At 38.0% G+C, this 20,046-nt stretch overlaps 1 protein-coding gene across 1 annotated transcript; it reads left to right on the top strand.

The window, feature by feature from the left end:
• Positions 1-6,411: 6,411 nt before the first annotated feature.
• LOC139718086 (poly(U)-specific endoribonuclease-like) lies at positions 6,412-19,859 on the top strand. The gene is made up of 6 exons (XM_071629577.1): positions 6,412-6,446; positions 13,648-13,847; positions 14,079-14,191; positions 15,824-15,945; positions 16,999-17,158; positions 19,599-19,859. The coding sequence occupies exons 1-6, from the start codon at positions 6,412-6,414 to the stop codon at positions 19,857-19,859; spliced, it is 891 nt and encodes a 296-aa protein (XP_071485678.1).
• The last annotated feature ends 187 nt before the right edge of the window (positions 19,860-20,046 follow it).

Consider the following 20,046-nt stretch of genomic DNA (forward strand, 5'->3'; position numbering starts at 1 on the left):
TCATTCATTACTCACCTTTCCTCTTTCTCTCATTACAAGGGATTTATCTCGTGTGTGTTCATGTGCAATGCACTCCCGTTAAAACGAAATGCTCAGGACCGGCAGTTTTTTGTTTTTGTTTTTGTTTTGTTTTTTCGTTTTAACGAAATTTCATTACAACCGAACAAATATAATATGCAATGTATAAGGAAAAGAAGGAAACCACGCATAAAAAATTTTGTTTGTTGAATCCTCATACGCTGGAAAGCTATGTGAGATGGGAGAATACCTTTTTAATTTCGTTTAAATATTACATTTTAAAAAGAGCATAAAGTTGTTTGTGTTGTCACACATGTGGAGAAAATGACGGTGTAGGATTTGGTTACAGTTTGCTATTCCAAAAGTTCTTTTCTTACTATAAAAGTACGTTACTCCGAAGGCTCCTTATTCTGAAGTTTTGCCATTCCCGGGATTCCGATGGTTTGTTTATCTGAAGGTTCGCATTTCTGAAGAATCATTATTCCGAAAGTTCATGATTTAGATCAAAATAATATATTGTTCATTTTCCGAAGGTTCGTTGATCTGAAAATGAAATGAGGTTCGTCATTTTGAAGGTTTATAAATCAAAAAGTGAGAAAGGTTCACTATTCAGAAAGTCCTTTGTTCCGATGGCTTTTTCATCCGAAAATGAAATAAGGTTCGTTATTCCGAAGAAATTTTGTTAATGAAAAAAAAAATGAGAAAGGTTAGTTATTTCGAAGATTTATTTATCTTAAGACGATTATAAGGATTGCAGTTCTTAAGTTTTGTTAGTGTACTCTCCTTTTTTCACCATGCATTAACGATATTTTTGTAATGTTCCGATTAACGAACGTTTTGAATTCCTATCATGTTCGGACTAACGAACAGTATAAGAATGAGAATAACGACCATATTTTATTATCGGATTAACGAACCTTTGTTATGGAATAACGCCAAAATGTGCTTAATATTTCATTTCCGAACTATTACGGACATTTAGTTGTATCAGAATCTGTGTTTTGTATTAAAGGACTTCGGAACAATGAAACTAACCTTATCTGAATTCAGATTATTGTATTACAATAATGCAAGTTCCCCTCGGAAACTGTGCGTGATACACGGAGTGAACATTCAATGATGCGTTCGCTCATGCAGAGACGCTTTAAAAATGCTTGTTCCGCTAAGGGCAAGTCCAAGATAACACGCGCGTTACGTATGGGACATTCAGAGACTTTTATGACCTGAAAAATAGTGTTAATGGCCTTTGATCATATTGAAATTTATCATGGTGATTGATATCTAGGAGAAGTATAATCATGTAAAAAATTGAGAAAAATGACCTTGACAATTATATTCTAGAAGAGAAAATATGTGCCGTTACGTATGGGACCAGAAAAATTTTGTTTTTTTGAACATTTTTTTCAACCTCAAAACTCTCTGAAAGTATTTCATTCTACAACTTGTAAGTCACTGTGATGAGAGTCACAACACTCAAGATTATCACAGGTAAGTTTCATGTCATTAGGCAAAAAGCTCTAATTACAGGTTCTAATTAAAGGCAGACATGACGTGTTACGTATGGGACAGTTACGTATGGGACACTTTGTCCCCCATTCATTTAGTGTGTGGAGAACCATGTTATTGGGTATTTTGCATAATTATTGAAGTAAAATCAGTTGAAACTACTCAAATATTGATCCAAATTGTCAAGGAAACAATGTTCCCCAAATATTCACCATCATAGTCATATTCAATCATATTTTTATATTTTTATGACCAACCTGAGTATGCATGCCCTTTGTCCCCCATTCGTTTAGTGTGTGGAGAACCATGTTTATGGGTATTTTGCAAAATAATTTTGCAAAATACCCATAAACAAATTTTTTGCATAATTATTGAGATGGAATCAGTTGAAATTACTCATATACTGATCCAGATTGTCAAGGGAACAATATCCCCCAAATATTTACCATCATTATCATATTCAATCATATTCTATATTTTTCATGACCAACCTGAGTATGTATGCCCTATTTTCATCAGGATAGTTACTACTAAAAAATTGAATAGTTTAAAGTGTTTACTTCCATTGATGAAGGGCAGTTTGCCATTTAGTTTCAATAAAAAAATAACTTGACACAAGAAATATTAATTTTAATAGATAAGCAATACCTGATGCGTGGAATTCTAATAATCGAGTAGATGTATGATGTCTGTCTAGCAGTCAGGTCATTGATTTGAGTCACACCTCAGTATGTATACCCATGAATTTTGTTGTGGCTACTATTGAAAACTGATAAGGACAATTTGTGTATCACTTGCAATAAAAATAAAATCATTTTACTTTTTTTTTTTTTTGGATATCTCAACCGTTTCAAATTGGATCTCCATCAAATTAACTTTGAATTCCTCTAGTCTTAGAATTGTATGCTCTTTAGTAATTCATATTATTGGTTTCCAGTCATCTCATAAAATGTTGAAAACTGAATCCCCATTTCTACAAAAACTATACCATCCCTTTAATGCTGATTTTCATAAGTGTATTTTGCTATCTTCCCTTCCCCCTTTCTGAAAATTGTTCATTCAAGTACATGTATTGTTTCAAGTGTCTATACCTCAAAAAGTAGCTACAAAGATGGGATGCTTTCTTCAGGATGATTGACCATTTGTGTACTGAGAGACCTTCCCAGCCAGCTACATGCATTTACATGCAATATATATGAGGATGTCCCATACGTAACACATTTGTCCCATACGTAACATTATTTCAATGCCTAATAAAAAATACTTCTTTTACTGTTTTTTCTTTTTTCTATGGTATTTAATTTCTCTAAACAATAAATTAGAACTTTCCAAAAGGGCATTCAAATAACCTTAGCAATTTCAGAAAAAACCTAAAAAAATGACCTCATTTTGTTACGTATGGGACATCTCATGATAGGACACGAGCTAATTTGCATAATCATTTGCATAATCCCTACATTTTCATACCAAGTTAAACTATTTGATGAACTTCTTATGTCCACATATTAATCAAATATCATTTGCTTTCCTTTGAATAAATATGAATTTTTATAAATGTCCCATACGTAACGCTGTGTTTTACATTTATGCAAATGAAGCCCTTGAAATTTGCATAAATTTACATAATATCATTTTTTCCTCCATGGAAATCAAAACTTCAACTCATAAGCTTCAAAATGATACTAAATATGTCAATATTGAGCAAAGATGAAATTTTGCCTTCTGAGGGGACCTTATCTTGGACTTGCCCCTAAGCATTTTCGAATGCGATCCGCATTTCGTTAAAACGGAGCACATTTCCTTTATTTTTCTTTGTCAGTGGTGCTCAGAAAATACTTCGTGATAACGAAAATTTTGTTATAACCGTCTTCGTTATAAGCGAATTGTGTACCATAGACTTTAATGGCGATAATTTGGGGACCAGAAGTTTTGCTTCGTTATAACGAAATTTCGTTATAACCGTGTTCGTTGTAATGGGAGTGCACTGTATCTTTATTTGTGTTCTTCGTCTCTGTCTTAATTTTCTCTCTTTGCATTGTTTCATCAATTTTGTAACTATTTTACTGTTATACCGTTAACGCTCATTTCAGAATTGCCCTACTGCATCATTGGGCATTAACAACTAGTATATCAAGAATGTGGGAAGAGATTGTCACCTCCTTGGTATGATCACCGCAGAGCATTACCTCCCTTGACAATTACTCCTTATTAAAATTAGGCTCCAAACAGTCACCCCTCTTACAATAACTCTCCCCCAGAAAATTACGTTTCTTATTGTTATTTTCGAACAACGTTTGCTATTTGAATTGAAAAAAAAACAACATTTTTTCACTACATATCGTCTGGTTTTGGTCGAGACCTAACTTCAGGTTTTAAATATCTTTTGGGTGAGAAAATTAGAAATCCCTTACGAAATATTAAAGAGCATGTTATTCCAAGAAGGATTCAAGTTTTTGTGAAAAAAAAATACTCTTGAAATGGCCGGGATAAAACAGAGCAGCCATATAATGTAAAAAGGATTCTGTCAACTACAACTCTCTATAGATCTAAGCATCCAGCACATACCAGTCTGGTATGTGCTGGATGCGTGATGTGATGCGACGTACGACGCGTCGCGTCGCGGGATGATTCCAGAAAAAGCGCCCAAACGGCGGAATCGTGGGCGGAATTGACAAAGAAAGTGAACTCGTCATACCTACAAAGTGATTATTTTGCTAACAAACTGGAGTATGTCATCTACCCACTTCTACTCTATCAGTGTGGAATAGTAATTTGGAATATATGGACAAGATCAGGTTAGTACTGATTTAATTTTTCTCGTTACGAATTTGTGTAAAAAGATGTCAGACTTCAGCTTCACGAGGCTGATTCGTGCACGGAGAGGTGAGAGCCGCAGAAAAAAAGCATCGAAAATATTTAGTCGGATCAGGCCGCTAGGTGCGGCAGTCTTGCATTGTGCGAACGCGCTGGCGCCTGTGTTTTGATGGGCGCTCTGCATCGGTTGATTAAAACTTGATTTTTGAAAAAAAAAAACAGACAGGATTTTTTCTTCTTTTCATCATGGATAGTGGACATGTGTGTGTAACAAAAAATCACCGTGCAAAGTTGCGACAATTTATACGTCAGATGTGAGATGAATAAGAAGTGAATGGGGGGCCTCATGAGGCGTTCCCCGGGGGGCCTCATGAGGCGGGGGGGAGGTCCTCATGAGGAGGGACAGTCCTCGTACGCGGGGGCGGTCCTCATGAGCGGGTTTCCCGGACTGATGTAGGAGTAGCCCGACCAGACGCTGTTAGTACACTGTGCCGCCGCTACGTACTGTACAGCGACTGGGCTGTGTATAGGCCTAGTTACTGTAGGAGCGAAACTGAGGCTGGGCCCCGCAGTCCTGGGTGGGTTGGCCTGGCTGCATTACTGCTAGCCTGACCAGACACTGTGCTGCGCACAGGGTCTGACATGTGTTAGTATTTCAACGTTGTAAACGACCGTCACTATTGACGGCAAAATCACATAAAATAAATTTTATTTTGTATGACTTTAAGAGTAATATAATTTGCAACACTTACCTACAGCGTATTTTCCTGATGGTTGAGTTGAATTCGGCGTTTTGTTGGTATCCAGACCTTATTGTTGAATTTTTCGGAGTAGATCGTGCGGTGGCATCTTTTCCTTCGAGAGCTTCACAAAAGCAACAAACTACCACGCATGCGCATTCAGAAGTGGTCGCTTTTTACGTACGCCCGTGCGCCCGTGCGTTTCATGTGTTACGTAAAGCTTGTAGTAGATCCACGCGTGCTGCACCGGCAATGATTTGAACTTTTTTAGTCGGGGTCATCCGACTATCTCATCACTTCCGCCCCGACTACCTACGTTGTAGTATACGAGAGTGAATGCCATTCATATAACACGCAGATGAGGAGTGAAGCAGTAAGGACGTTTACAGACCTGATTTCAGCCATAGATTTCGGTAAGTTTTAGACGTAATTAAACAAAAAATCGCATACCGGTTATTGAATGATGGTCATAGATTACGATAATTCCTTATATTTTAGTTTTCCACGATTAATAAAGATATTCATGAAGGAAACAGTGAACGATAACAACGTCCGCGAAGGAATAGAGGTGCAGCGCTGTCGCTTCGCGACAGCGCTGCGTGTAGTTACATTATTCTAGTTACTGCATGCTCATGCTGCAAATGAAATGAACTTGCCAATGTCCAGTTAATATTCATTTCAGGGCTGCCAACCTTGAGTGAGAGTTTGGTGTGAGACACTGCGAGGGAGCGGAGCGGCCTCCTGGCTAGCACCTGGCGGCCTGCTGTGCGGCCGTATGTACGTACGTACTACATACACAGTCAGTGTAGGCCTATGTAAAGCGATGTAAAGCACACGTCATAGCCATACATGTACTGTAATTTGCCAAAAGTACAAGCTACGCTCACGTGGTATAGGTAGAAGCCAATCGTAATCCAATAGCTCGTCTTTGCGCGCGAACCGAAAACGATTATTATTGGTTAAGCTTCACACCCGGGCTGGAAAATCTCGACATTTTGGGCTTGGGCATATCGATATTCGGAATATCAGAGAATTTAGATATATATATATTTTTGTAGTCATGTACAGTCCATTTAGGGGGTTTAGCGTGAGATTTCGTTTATCAGAGTGAGACAGTCAAAATTGGTTGAATTGCGTGAGTCTCACGCTCAGTGCGTGAGAGTTGGCAGCCCTGTCATTTTAGTGTCGATCTATATTACCATTAATGACTACGACTCTACGAGTACCATGACTTCTAAATAACCCTAGCCCTAACCGTGTTTTTTGTTTGTTCACCTACAGGCTACACACAGCACAGCCTGAAATAATTTGCCTATTGTTAAACATCATAGCCATGGCCCATGGCATGGGCCTAGGCTATGGGGGAAGGTGGGTGCGGTTTTTGTGCATGTAAACAGTGACAGTGTTGGCCTGTCAAAGTGAGATATATCATTAACTGTTAGAGTCTAATTTACCTTATATTTATCGAATCCCTTTAAGTGCTCCTGAGTGAGGTACTTGATAGCCATGACTGATAATCAGCTCCGTCCTCTTCCTTTTGATAAGAAGGTCAGATGAGCTGAGCTGAGCCGAGCTGTTTCCTCAAGGCGATCTGTAACAGTTAGTTTCCTTTCCACGTCTTGGTCCCACACGTCTGTGATCGGGTGTGTGTGTGCGTCCGACGCGACGCCGTCAAATCCGGTATGCACACTGCAGTAGGAGATGGAACCACAGTTCTGTGGACGGAACGCACGATGTGCACATGGGGCGACGTAGTACTGAGTTCAAAGTTCACGCGAGGTTACTAAAGTAGCCGCATGGCTGCACCAACACTTATCAATGAGCCGCACTCACAAACGCTGTTGAGGAGCATTCGATCAAAATCAGAGATGCCAAGTTCAAAAAACTTTTATGAGTGAGATTTTTATGACTCGGCGTCTCGGCGCTTGCGCGCATGCGCACGCGAACGAGGAGGGTGTCCCCCTCCCATGATAGGGAGATTTTTTTCAATTATTAGCTCTTAATGATGCGATCAGATTTTTTACTAATAATATTTTGAAAGGCAAAAGGGAAATATACCTTCAATTGCAACTAGGCCTATCACTCTAAATCCTTTGAGCTATGCTCCTTATTTTTGGCCCAAATTGCAGACTTCACCAGATGTGTGAGAAAAATGGGTGCCATGCGTGAGATCGTGAGACAGACCCTAAATGCTTGAGTCTCACGCAGAATGCGTGAGACTTGGTAGCTCTGCAAAATATCTATAAACTTTTCACTCGTTCTATTTTTGGGCGGTTTTTTTTTTCTTGTCTGTTTACTAAACTTTATCCTTCTTTGCAAACACGAATCTAATTTCGTACAGTTCACCTTTTTTTTTATATTGAAAGCGTCCAAAAAATAGATAAATAAAAACTACAAAACCATAAACCTCGACGCAAATCCTGAATTTTATTTCAATTCAAATCAATTCAAATCAAATTGTGTTTCATAATAACCAGCACACATTCTTTCAGATGCAACAAACGGGGTCTACAAAAAATCAATGAAATACAAAAAATATAAACATAGGCCTATCACAATTCCAATTTCAATTTAGGCCCTATTTATACTTCTTGTATATCAATATCGCATTAAAATAACAGTAGGCCCTACGATTCTTTTACCTGGCCAACAATAAAAAAAAATACATACATGAAAATAACACAGTAATTACAATGATAACTCAACTGGTCGAATTCGAAATGGCTTATTGTACAAAGAGAAGTATGATGGGACCATGAAAGCACAAAGCTTGCGTCATGTTTGGCGGTAAGACCCGCCGGCGTGCTTGTGAAAGAGAAACGGAGAATTAACAGATTAGTTCAGACCAGGTGATTTAACAGTGGTACCAAATAAAGGAAGCGAGATATGCCTATATGATTAAGCAATAAAAGAATAAGAAAACTATTCTAGAATGCATTTCTGAAAGCGGAAGAGAAAATATGCAACTCTCTGTAGAACTATAATCTATTTATAGAAACTACTGGGTTTTTTTTTTTTTAATCATTGTGTTATTCGGAAAGAGAAGCCCATGCTAAAAATTAAAAAAAAGAAGCTTGTAGTCGACATGTGGGCTTCTTTATAAATCGGACTTATTTTTTAAAAAAAAGTGAGCCTGGAGAAAGGTAATTCCAAACGTAATGGAAGCACCTGAGTAACACACACATCAGGCAAACAAACTGAAGGGAAAGGGTATACAGGGGAAATACATATCGGCCATGCATTTTAGGCCTACAGGAAAAGTAAGAAGAGACGTCGGGAAACGGTATTATATACACAGAGAAAAGGAAGGACCAAAAAATTGGGAGGCGATGGTGACCCTACCAAGCAGTAGGGCCTATTTTTTCTCAGTTTCGTTCTGTTTGTTTGTCTAAATCTGGCTTAAAGCAATTAAAACAAGCAATATTACGTATCCCCAGGAAACTATGGACTATATTACAGGCAAAGGTAACTTGTATATGTCCACAAAACTTTCGCCCTTATAGTCGAACTGAATACCAAAGAGACGGCTGAATATAGTGTAGCAGTTTTGCTTTAAAAAAAAAAGATAAGGCATTTATGTATATTGTGGACGCAAAGTTTTTAATAATTTATTTAAATATCCATTGCTAGGTATTACATACAGACATAAGTATGCACCTATATTTGAAAAAAAAAAATCATGAGTATTGTGCGCTTATAAAAGATCTAAGTGACAGTTGGAAACACCTGTCCCCTGTAGACCACCTCCCTGAAGTATGATTTTAAAATACAAAATTATAATTACTACTTCTTTGTTGCAAACATCTTATTGATTGATCGTTCCTCTCTTTGTATAATTATTAATAATAATAATGTACATTTATATAGCGCTTATTACAGTAGTTTCTAAGCGCTTAACATTTAAATCTTAAATTAATACATGTATAAGGATTATGAAAAACATAATAAATTATATAACATTACATTAAAGGTGAAGGCCAGCAACATGTTTTATCGTTGCATGGGTATAAATTGCTGTAATAGCAAGTTAATGTCTATTCATTAACTTAGATATATACAGCCTTAATGGAAAAACAGGAAGTCAGTTATCAAAATGAATCTTCCCTGGATTATTATAGGCCCTATCATAATTATACTCCCCCCCCCCCCCCTAAATGGCTACTCGAAGTTGAATACATTCACATGGCATACACTTACTTGGCAATAAAGAACAGAGCCAGGTTTTCATAATGCTACCGAATTGTGGTAATCTGTTATATACTCTTTAATTATCATCTATATTTTCACTTTGGACTCTTCATATTTTTAATAGGCCTAGCTATGATTTGAAAAAAAGGCAAGAAAAAATGAACATAACTACATAAACAAATTAAAGGGATCATAATTATAGTTTTAATTGAGACCTAATTCAAGGTTTCTAACATTTTTTGGTGAGATAATGAGAAACCTCTTTTGAAATATGAAAGAGTATCTAATTCTATGAGGAATGCAATGTTTATTTGATGAAAATTGGTTTTGAGATGGCTGAGATATCCAAAAAAGAGCAATTCTAATAAAGTGTGGAACCCACACTTTTAACAATCGCTTTGTTTGACTTTATTTTTGGATGTTTCAGTCATTCCAAGCCCGATTTTCATCAAATAAACTTTGAATACTTCATAAAATGGTATGCTCTGCACTATATCATAAGTGGGTTTTTTTTTTTTTTTTTGGTATCTTGCAAAAATTTAAAAGCCCAATTTTCATCTCTACCATTACTGTAGGCCTATACCATCCCTTTAAACGAGAGTTATTAAAATCTTATTATACCTATAAAAGGTGCATGATGGGAGTGACATATCGGCCACGGATGGAGAATTTAGGAATAGGGGAATACAGTGCTCAAAGAGAAATATAAGAAGACAGGCTGTGATGGATCAAAGTTTGCTCTCTAGTAAAAAGTACAGAAACACATCATGTGGCGCCGTTTTAAGGTATATTAACTGTGCATGACTTTTATACCAAAACACATCCAAACTTTCAGAAATGGTCCGAACATGACTAATTTCGCCACATCTGAATGTCACCCTATAAGCCCTATGAAATTAAAAACAAAAAAGGCCCACAGGGTAGGCCCAACGAGTATGGCGTCACACCCACAAAAAAAAACTTCCACTGTAAATGGCGCCACCATTACGTAAGAATGGCGTACATGTATATACTTGTACTTCCACCTCCCTGCTGGTGGAAATGCCTTCGCTTTTATTCTGAGTGATTGAAGACATCACTTGTTTACGAAAGGAACTAAATGTTAGCGATGATAACAATGACAATCACAACAACGAAGACTCCGACAACAAAATTTATTTGATCAAAACGAACAACAAAAGTCACGATGAGTTCCTAAAAGGGATTTCATCCACCACGATAACAGGAATTGTCTGCCAGCCATCGTGACGAGGTCACCCCCGGGGGTCACGCCCACACAGCTGACACTCCCAGCTGAATGCTCTACTTCGCGAAGCTCCTGCCTGTGCTTCGCTACGAAGAGCTAGAGCTAGCACCGAAGACGTATGCACCGCATGCGTAGCATAGCACACATCCAGCTTCCTGCCACCAGAGCTGACTACTTCATGCAGCAACGAGGCTGATACGACGCCGAGTTTCTGACTTATATACCGTGAAGCTACTTATAACGAGATCCAAAACTCTCAACAGATCTGCAAAGAGGGGTAAGTTGGGAACTTTTCTGCTCTCAGTTGATTTCAAATATCATGTCCTCCAGACAGGGCAGGGGCAATATAAGTTGGTCTTTACAGCTGTGTGGACGTCAGACTTCTCGTGGGCTATTGGGCTTTGGTTTACAATGTCTTCGTAGCAGGTGCGTTGGGGTGTGTGCTGTCCACCCTCCCTGGTGCGTATGTGCAGGGAGGTGACGTAGGTAGGCCCAGCTGTGTGCACATGTGCGTGGTGTGTGCAGTGAAATAGACACGTAGAGCATGGGAGCAGCGACGCGACATTTCCCTTAATTTTTTACCTCTTTTCCGTTTAAATATTTATCTGTCGCCCGTTTGCCAAATATGGTTTACCTCGTAACTGATAAATACACTGTATTACACTCTGGTCACACTGCAATTTCCAGTTGTTAATACATGTTTTGGTGTTAAATTGCAAGGGGGGGGGGGGAGTAAATTTATTTATAATTTTCATTGTGATTTATCTACCCATATCATATATCTACCCTGTAGGTAATTTCTTGGATTCAGGTTTACAGGCTATCATGGGTTTCAGAGGGGTAAATCATTCTAGGTTTCAAACTTCAGCTAAGCCCTAACCTATCATCAGCCTAACCCTAGCCCTAGTATTATTCCTATAAACTTTAATTACCTTACTAAGCCTATAACTCTTAACCTAATCCTTCTATTAGAATTTAACCCAAAAGCCACCTCAATTTAATCATATTACTTTGATACAGATCACTTTTTTGTTAATTTTATCTGAGGGTAATTACTTAATGTGGCTGTATACTGTTGAGAAGCCTCTAGAATGATTTAGGATTGCCCACATTTTTTTCTTTTTATTTATTTATTTATTTATTTTTTTTTGCATGATTGAAGAACACTTGAAGACCTGTTATTTTTGCAAATATGAGAAAAGGTAGTGGGCAAACAAAAATGTGAATGGACAGGCATGAGTGCACTTAGGATATCCCAGGGTGGTGTCAAGTCGCAAAAACAACATTTTGTCAAAATGTCTGTTACCTGCTTGTATTGGGCTCTTCTTTCGTGAAAATATCTGTGATCTATGCAAAAAATGACAGCTTTTACAGTAGGCCTACCATGTAAGTAGGACATCATTGGTCAGGGAGTACCTTTCATGAAACTGGAAGATTTGAAAATTTCTTTCTGTATTTGTATTTTTGTTACAAATTACTGTTCCAATCCAACAGTGTTAAATACAATATACTGAATGATCTCTTGAGTCAGTAATCAGATATGGTGATGGCACATGTCATCACATGGATTTAAAGTAGAATTCTAGATGATTTTCAGACTTTTGATTGAACAACTATAAATTGGTTATACTGGATACAGAATACTAATGATTAAATGGGATAAGGAATACAAATGTTTTCAATATTTTGAACAGATCACAATGAACAAAGATGGTGATACATAAGTAAAGCACAGCTTCACCATCTAATGCATGAGTGGGGGCTCAGGGAAGCAAAACAAAAAAAGAAGGCAGTCATTGATTCTACACAGGTGAACTTGTGAAGCAAGCGATATTGCATAGTATTACATTTCTGAAATATGTGACCCTCCTACTCATGCATTCATATGGTGAGCCCCACTCATGCATTCTTGTGGTGAAGCTGTGCTATGTCATCATCCTTGTTTATTCAGTGTAATTTGCTTTTGAGGTTTACAGAGTACTGGTTTCTCTGCCCGAGGACCACAATTAATTCCACAAATCTAAATATAGCGCTGTTGATTTATGTACTACATGATGTGAAATTATGAAAATGGCCTGGATTTCTCCTTTGATTATAAAGTTTGAAAATTCACACTTTTGACCAAGTTGTCTGGGTTTCCTCATAAACATTTGTATAATATTTGGTATTCATTGAATCCATGTATGGTTTGGGTAAATTTGCAATGATTCTAATATATTTGTATAATATGTATATCCTACGAGGTACATTGGTCTCTTTTTTTCTTTTCAATTGTCTGTATTATAAAACCAAACGATCAGACAGTGCTCAGATATCAGTATTTATGTTGTTGAGCTCATATTTTCTTTTCCTCTTTTGCATGAGTATCAGAAGGAGCTAAGTAAATGTAAGAATGCTGAGAGAATCATATTGTGCATATCCTTGACCCTCCTCAATTCTAAAGTTTTGTCAAAACTTTTGTCAAGGATTTGCACTGTGACCCCCATGCATGTAGACTCTGTCAAAGTTTACTTGCTGGTAGAGAGATGTCGGCCTACATCATAGAGCCTATACTGAAAGAATGTAGATGTCTGACATTGACCCATTACTGTGCATAAACATATTTGACTCATGAGTAACCAGTTCATATCAACTGTATATATTTTGTCTGCTTCTTCTTCAGGTCAATTGCACTTCCGGACACAAGCCATGGCAAGGGACAGGTGAATTAATTCTGTACTGATTGGATTACAGTGCGTCTGTTCCTACAAGTGTAAAGTGCTTATAGGCTTATGTGTATATACATGTATTTGTATTATACAATTTGTACACACATAAAAATTATGATGTAGGTTATATGTACATTATATGAATATCTTGTGTATGATGTGCTTTATATGTCTGTATGTTTTTTCTATTTTGACATTTGATTAAAAAAACATATTTATTCTAACAGAAGTAGGTAAACAGATGTTTTATTGTTTTTAAATAATCATGGGAAATAATATCTGAGATGTAAATTATGCAAAAGTAAAATGGGAAGGCAAATTATTGGAACAAACAGAATTTTAAAATGTGATTGCTTTGTTTGCATCTCAACTTCAGAATTGTCATTCTAACTTATTATACACATGTATCTCCATGATAATCAAACAGCTTTGATCCTGACAAGGAATTGTCGGCCATTTGCAACCAGCTGTGGGAGCTGGATGAAAACCGCCTCGTTCCAGGCGAAGACTATGAGATCGACCTCCAGCGCTACACGTTCTACTCCAACAAAGGAGAGAGAGATGAAGCCAAGTGCCCCCTCTTCTCCTTTGTCCATGATGATGTTTTCAAGAGACCCACTTTCAAGAGTGAGTATACTGTCTTTTGTGTTCCCATTCCTATTTTCCTTGCATTCACCTTGAAGAAACAAGGTGTTTTCCAATGTGATTGGTAGTGTTAATCATAGGAGACATGTTCAATTCAAGTCAATTCAATTCAAACTCTATTTCATTTTTCGAACAGAACAGGAACATGTTATTACAGGGCCACAAAGTTTTGAAAAAATTTTACACCTGTCTGTATATTTTTTCCCCATTTAGGATTCATGGCTCTATTGGATAACTACTCCACAGAAACAGGTGTTTCTGAGGTGGTGACACCAGAAGAGATTCGGGAAAATCAGTGCTTCATTGATGCGATCATGGAGACAAAGGTCCGTTTGCTATTTGCTTACACACACACACACACACACACACTACTGTTCTCCCATGGCAGTACATTCCAGAATGTTCTACCTGTACATTCCAGAATGTTCTAACCGTGGGGCAATCTTCACAAATGTTCAACCATATACTGTTACTCTAATTTGCATTTCTTGATATGTGACTTTGCATCACAAAACCAACAAAAAGTCGCACCCGTTGATTTTACGTGAGGACTCAAAAAAAGGTGGAACGGGTCAACCGAGTCAATATTGAATTTTTCATATTTTCTGAAAGAACTATCCTTCTTCTGCATTATTCTTTAGTCTAGGATCATAGCATGAATTGGAACGTGTGTTTTCAGCAGTTTTTCTACAACCCTTTTTTTCCCCAGAGTGTGTGCATTCTTTCCAGTGTTTAAATAGGTTAGGGGAGTCCACTTAAATTGAGTTATACATTATTTTAAAGCTAGGAGCCTGTTCTTTGAGAATCTGCCCTTAAAGGACAAGTTCACCTTCATAAACATAAGGATTGAGAGAATGTAGCAATATTAGTAGAACACATCATTGAAAGTTTGAGGAAAATCAGACAATCCGTTCAAAAGTTATGAATTTTTGAAGTTTTTGTGCAGTACCCGCTGGATGAGAAGACTACTGCAGTGTATGAATAACTTAGATGTCACATGCGTACAACAACATAAGGAAAATATAAAGAGAATTTCACAAAATTCCATCTTTTGAAAAAAGTACACATTCCCCTGACTCGTTACCGACAAATCTTATGGGTGATATTATTCCCCCTGCCTTTAGAAAGAGGCAAGTCAAGTGCTCTTTTATTATGCGAAAAAAGTGAAAATATGTTGAATTTTCTTTTACATTTTCTTTATACTGTTGTACGCATATGACTCACAAGCTGTAGTAGTCTCCTAATCCAGCGGTTCCAACACAAAAATTTAAAAAATTCATAACTTTTGCATCGATTGTCCAATTTTCCTCAAACTTTCACTGATGTGTTCTACTAATATTGTTGCATTTTCTCAATCCTTATGTTTATGAAGGTGAACTTGTCCTTTAACTAAAAAAATCCATGTCTGGCGACTTTTTGTTGGTTTTGTGATGCGTGGTCACATAATTCACTGCTATGCAAATCTCAGGGAGTATGCCTAAGTAGTGTTTATAAATCTAAAAGGGTCAGTTAACATAAGTTGGCATATTTAACATACATAATTGACAAAAAAATATTTTAAAAACAGGATTAATTTCCGTAAATCTACAGTACAAGTAGAAGTAGCAGTAGACAGAAATCTGAAATGCATACAGTGAACTCCTAGAAGAATTATGGCTATAAAGAAACTTACATTACAACTAGTTAAAAATATAGATTTTAAAATCAGTTTTTATATTTTATTGTTCGACTATAATGAAATTTCTATTAAAAAAAAATGCAGGTCCCATGGACTTTGTTATAACAGGAGTTGACAGTTTAACCAAAGAGAAATGTTTTGAACACATTTGGTTAGAATGAGAAGAATTTTGTGATCATATTTATCCAGTCACTCACTGGAGCACCATTATCTGACAAATTAAATGAATATTATGACATCATGTCACACATGAACTCTGGCATCTTCATCAATTATGTAGGTGATGCAGCAAGCTCATGAAGTTCTGCGTGAAAGGGGCAAGGTGCCCCCCGATGTGCGGGGATTCAAGCATGCTCTGTACGACTTGTGGTTCAAGCTGTATGCAAGGACAAGGGGCATGGGGTGAGTTCTGTAGAACATATAGTCTTTTATTAATATTTCATCAGCCAAATAGAATTATTCATATATATGAATTGTTATGTAATTGAAATTAAAAGACAAATGCAAGTTGAAACCACTATCATACCGTTGTTATGTCAGTGTAAATCCATTTTGAATGCAAGTTTACTCTAATAAGAGAGTCACAAAATATGATAAATGAAAATCAAATTAAGATCAAACAAACAGAATAGGGCAAGGCCCTGCTGTGGATTTTTACAACTTTGTGTCCAATTTTGATAATAGATTTAAAACCAATAAAATACTACTTCTGTTTATTCTGTTTAACTTTTTAACAGTAAAGTTAACATGAGCGTGGAGAGTAGTGTCCCTGTAATGGTGGGCTAACTGTGATGGAATACACTGAGAAATATCACTAGAAGCACTTCCGTCCCCTGTTGAAGGCAATATTGGGATGTTTCGTGTAGTTCCCACTGTGCATTTGACCTAGGTATTTTCTGATGTAAGCCATTACAGTGAAGTCACATACTTATGCTATTGACATATACATCTTTGAGTGAAGGTTTAGCATCAGTTTTAGATTACACTGTATGGCACTGTCAAAATTTTGATTTCCCCAACTAAAAGTATATTCCAGTGCCATTAACATGTCTTTATTATGTTTGCTGGTTTGTTTCTTCTTTTATTTTGTGTGTTTTTTATGAGAATCAAACTGGTATGGTTTATACTTTTCCAGAAAAAAAAAATGTCAGCTATTATTATATAGATAACATCTTATGTTTGAAAGTCTTGTCAATAAAAACACACTGAGAGTGAGCCCACACACACAGTGGATTTCAACCCATGTCCTGCTAGGGAGCAGTCCAGAAAAGCTGCAATCCATACAAGTCATGCTATCAGAAAATTTACCTCTGATGTGAAAGCTCCCTTATCTGGAAGACATTTCACTGATACACCATGCAAGGATTTTTGTTTGTTTGTTTCAAAAATCTAGTGAATGTAAAAGTCTTGTTAAACTGAGATGCATTTCAATTCTCTGTGTTGTATATTGTGTAGCCGTGCCGCGGGAGATTCGTCCGGCTTCGAGCATGTCTTCGTTGGTGAGACGAGGGGGGATAAGGATGTGATTGGATTCCACAACTGGATCCAGTTCTACCTTGAGGAGAAGAGAGGCAATGTGGACTACAAAGGGTGGATCCCACCCAGATCATCATCGGTGGGTGGTTATTTCTCTGCATTTTTGAGTCTGTGGATCTGTTAGCTGTTTATTGATTCCTGTGATGATAATAGTTTTCACAATAGTAATAGTAATGGTCATGGTAATAGTAATGGTCATGGTCATGGTCATTGTCATGGTCATGGTCATGGTCATGGTCATGGTCATGGTCATTATGGTAATCAGGGGCGGATCCAGGAATTCCGTAAAGAGGGGGCGCGTTTACAAAATTAAAGGGGGGGCGCACGCACCCCTCCCCCATTTTTTTCTTTTTATTTCTTTTGTTTCAACAAAAAATAAAGGGGGGGCGTGCGCCGGTTGCGGTCCTCCCTGGATCCGCCCCTGGTAATGGTAATGGTAATAGTAGTAGTAGTAGTAGTAGTAATGATAATGATAATGATAATGATGGTGATGATGATGATGATGATGATGATAATAATGATAATAATCCCATTATTATTTTTATTAGTATTAGTGTTGTTATTGCTGTTATTATTATAATTATTATTATTATTATTATTATTATTATTATTATTATTATTATTATTAGCTCACCTGAGCCAAAGGCTCAAGTGAGCTATTGCGATCGCTCTTCGTCCGGCGTCCGTCGTGCGTCGTCCGTCGTGCGTCGTCCGTCGTCCGTCGTGCGTCGTCCGTCGTCCGTCGTGCGTAAACTTTTTACATTTTCATCTTCTTCTTGAGAACCCCATGACCGATTTTCACCAAACTTGGCAGGTAGCATCCCTAGGGGGATAGGATCTCAATTTGTTCAAATGGGCACCATGGCCCACCTGGGGGGCCCCAGGGGGGGGCCCAAGCACACTAAAATTAAGGAATCTTTAAAAATCTTCTTCTCTAGAACCAGAATTGATAGGGCTTAATTGATACTATGAGTAAGTACATTGATGACTGTAGTTTCAAGTTTGTTCATAGGGGAATCAGGGGTGCCCCCCTTGGGACCCAGGGGAGGGGGGTGGGAAGGTGTCTTAATGGGGCCTAAATTGTACATTTTCATCTTCACTTTGAGATCGCCATGTCTGATTTTAACCAAACTTGGTAGGTAGCATCCCTAGGGGGATAGGATCTCAATTTGTTCAAATGGGCACCATGGCCCACCTGGGGGGTCCCCAGGGGGCCCAAACCCTCTAAAATTAAGGAACCTTTAAAAATCTTCTCTAGAACCAGAAGTGATAGGGCTTAGATGATACTATGAGTTAGTACATTGATGACTGTAGTTTCAAGTTTGTTCATGGGGTTGGCGGAATCAGGGGTGCCCCCCCCCCCCCCCCCCCCCCCTTTGGGACCCATGAGAGGGATGGGGAGAAGTCCTACAGTTGTAATGGAGCCTGAATTGTACATGATCATCTTCTTCTTGAAAAACCTCATGATGAATTTTGACCAAACTTAGCAGGTAACATCCCTATGGGGATAGAATCTCAATTCCTTCAAATGGGCACCATGTCCCTCTTGAGAGGCCCCTAGGGGTCCCACCCCCCCCCCCCCCACATTAAGGAATATTTAAAATCTTCTGCTCTAGAACCAGAAATGATAAAGCAAAGTTAATACCATGAGTTTGTACATTGATGACTTTAGTTCCAAGTTTGTTCATTGCAAATCCAGGGCTGCCTGCCCCCCCCCCCACCCCCCCCCCCCCCCCCCCGAGTTGAGGGGGGATCCATATATGCAGACCTAAGTTTCCAATGTTCTCAGATAAGAGTGTGCAAGAATGCGTGGAAGGTGAAATTGCGATACTCAGGTGAGCGCTTGACCCGCGGGTCTCTTGTTATTATTATTGTTGTTATTGCTGTTATTATTATTATTATTATTATTATTATTATTATTATTATTATTATTATTATTGTTATTATTATTATTATTATCATTATTATTATTGTTATTATTATCATCATCATCATTATTATAATTATTATTGAAATATGTGAAATGGGAGTTTGTTTCAAAGACAGAAAATGTCCTACCATCACCATAATGGATACAATTGTGAGAACCACATGATAATTGCAGCGAAGAGAAAGAACAGAGAGATGGGGGTTCAAGTGGAGGAGCAGAGATAAATCACGCCTTTGAGATAAGATGGGGCAACATTGTTACATATCTTGAAAACCCTGGTAGGATTTTAAAGTCCTTCAAGTCCTCTTAATGTCTGCATCTGTGTCTGAGTTGAGATGTTACTCTTGTATAGAATAAAATTGAACACAAGTCATGTGATTTGATGTTTGTGGGGTACAAATACGCTAGAAATACATGATTGGACTCGAGAACTGGGTATGGATTCAGAGGCATCATTTATTGAGTGTCACATTGTATCATGTCCTTCAATCACACAGTAAACAATCAAATGATAATATGTATGGTAGATTTGAGTACACAATCAGTGAATGTTTAACGACATTACATACGCAATATGTCAACCATGCAGAGGAAGGATCGCCAGGCCGACAACACCGCCCAGCTGGTCAGTCTGCAGTTTACGTGGAAGGGACAGGTCAAGCCGGTGGGCAGCTCCTTCATCGGTACCAGCCCGGAGTTTGAAATGGCGCTCTACACGGTTCTCTACTATATTGGCAACAAAGGCGACAACCACCTCGAGATTGGCCGCTACAACGTCAACATCACCGTGCACAAGATGGGCGAGAAGCTTGGAAGCTCGTTTCCCATCGCACTCTCTCAGGACCCGTAAGTTCGTCAACGGCGCATGTCGCATGCTTCGCGACAAAACAATTTCTTTCCCATTTTTTTTTTTAATAAGAAAATATAGCATTCTCAGGGAATGGCTCTGAAAAAACAACTGATATTAAGAAGTGTGAGAGGTGCTCATCAATTGTGTCTAGGCTCTTTTTGCACTTGTAGGAGTTATGCCCTTGTTC

Source organism: Diadema antillarum, unplaced genomic scaffold (genome assembly GCF_040938485.1).
Source record: "Diadema antillarum isolate AM-2024a unplaced genomic scaffold, OU_Dant_1.0 scf00000088, whole genome shotgun sequence".
In the NCBI taxonomy this organism is placed as follows: Eukaryota; Metazoa; Echinodermata; class Echinoidea; order Diadematoida; family Diadematidae; genus Diadema; species Diadema antillarum.

What these genes read in the sequence shown, in the direction of transcription:
- LOC139718086 (XM_071629577.1), top strand. Translation starts at nt 6,412, where the DNA reads ATGGCCCATGGCATGGGCCTAGGCTATGGGGGAAG. An exon ending in ATGCGATCATGGAGACAAAG is followed by an intron (nt 14,192 to 15,823) that starts GTCCGTTTGCTA and finishes TCAATTATGTAG; the next exon opens with GTGATGCAGCAAGCTCATGA. An exon ending in TCCCACCCAGATCATCATCG is followed by an intron (nt 17,159 to 19,598) that starts GTGGGTGGTTAT and finishes TCAACCATGCAG; the next exon opens with AGGAAGGATCGCCAGGCCGA.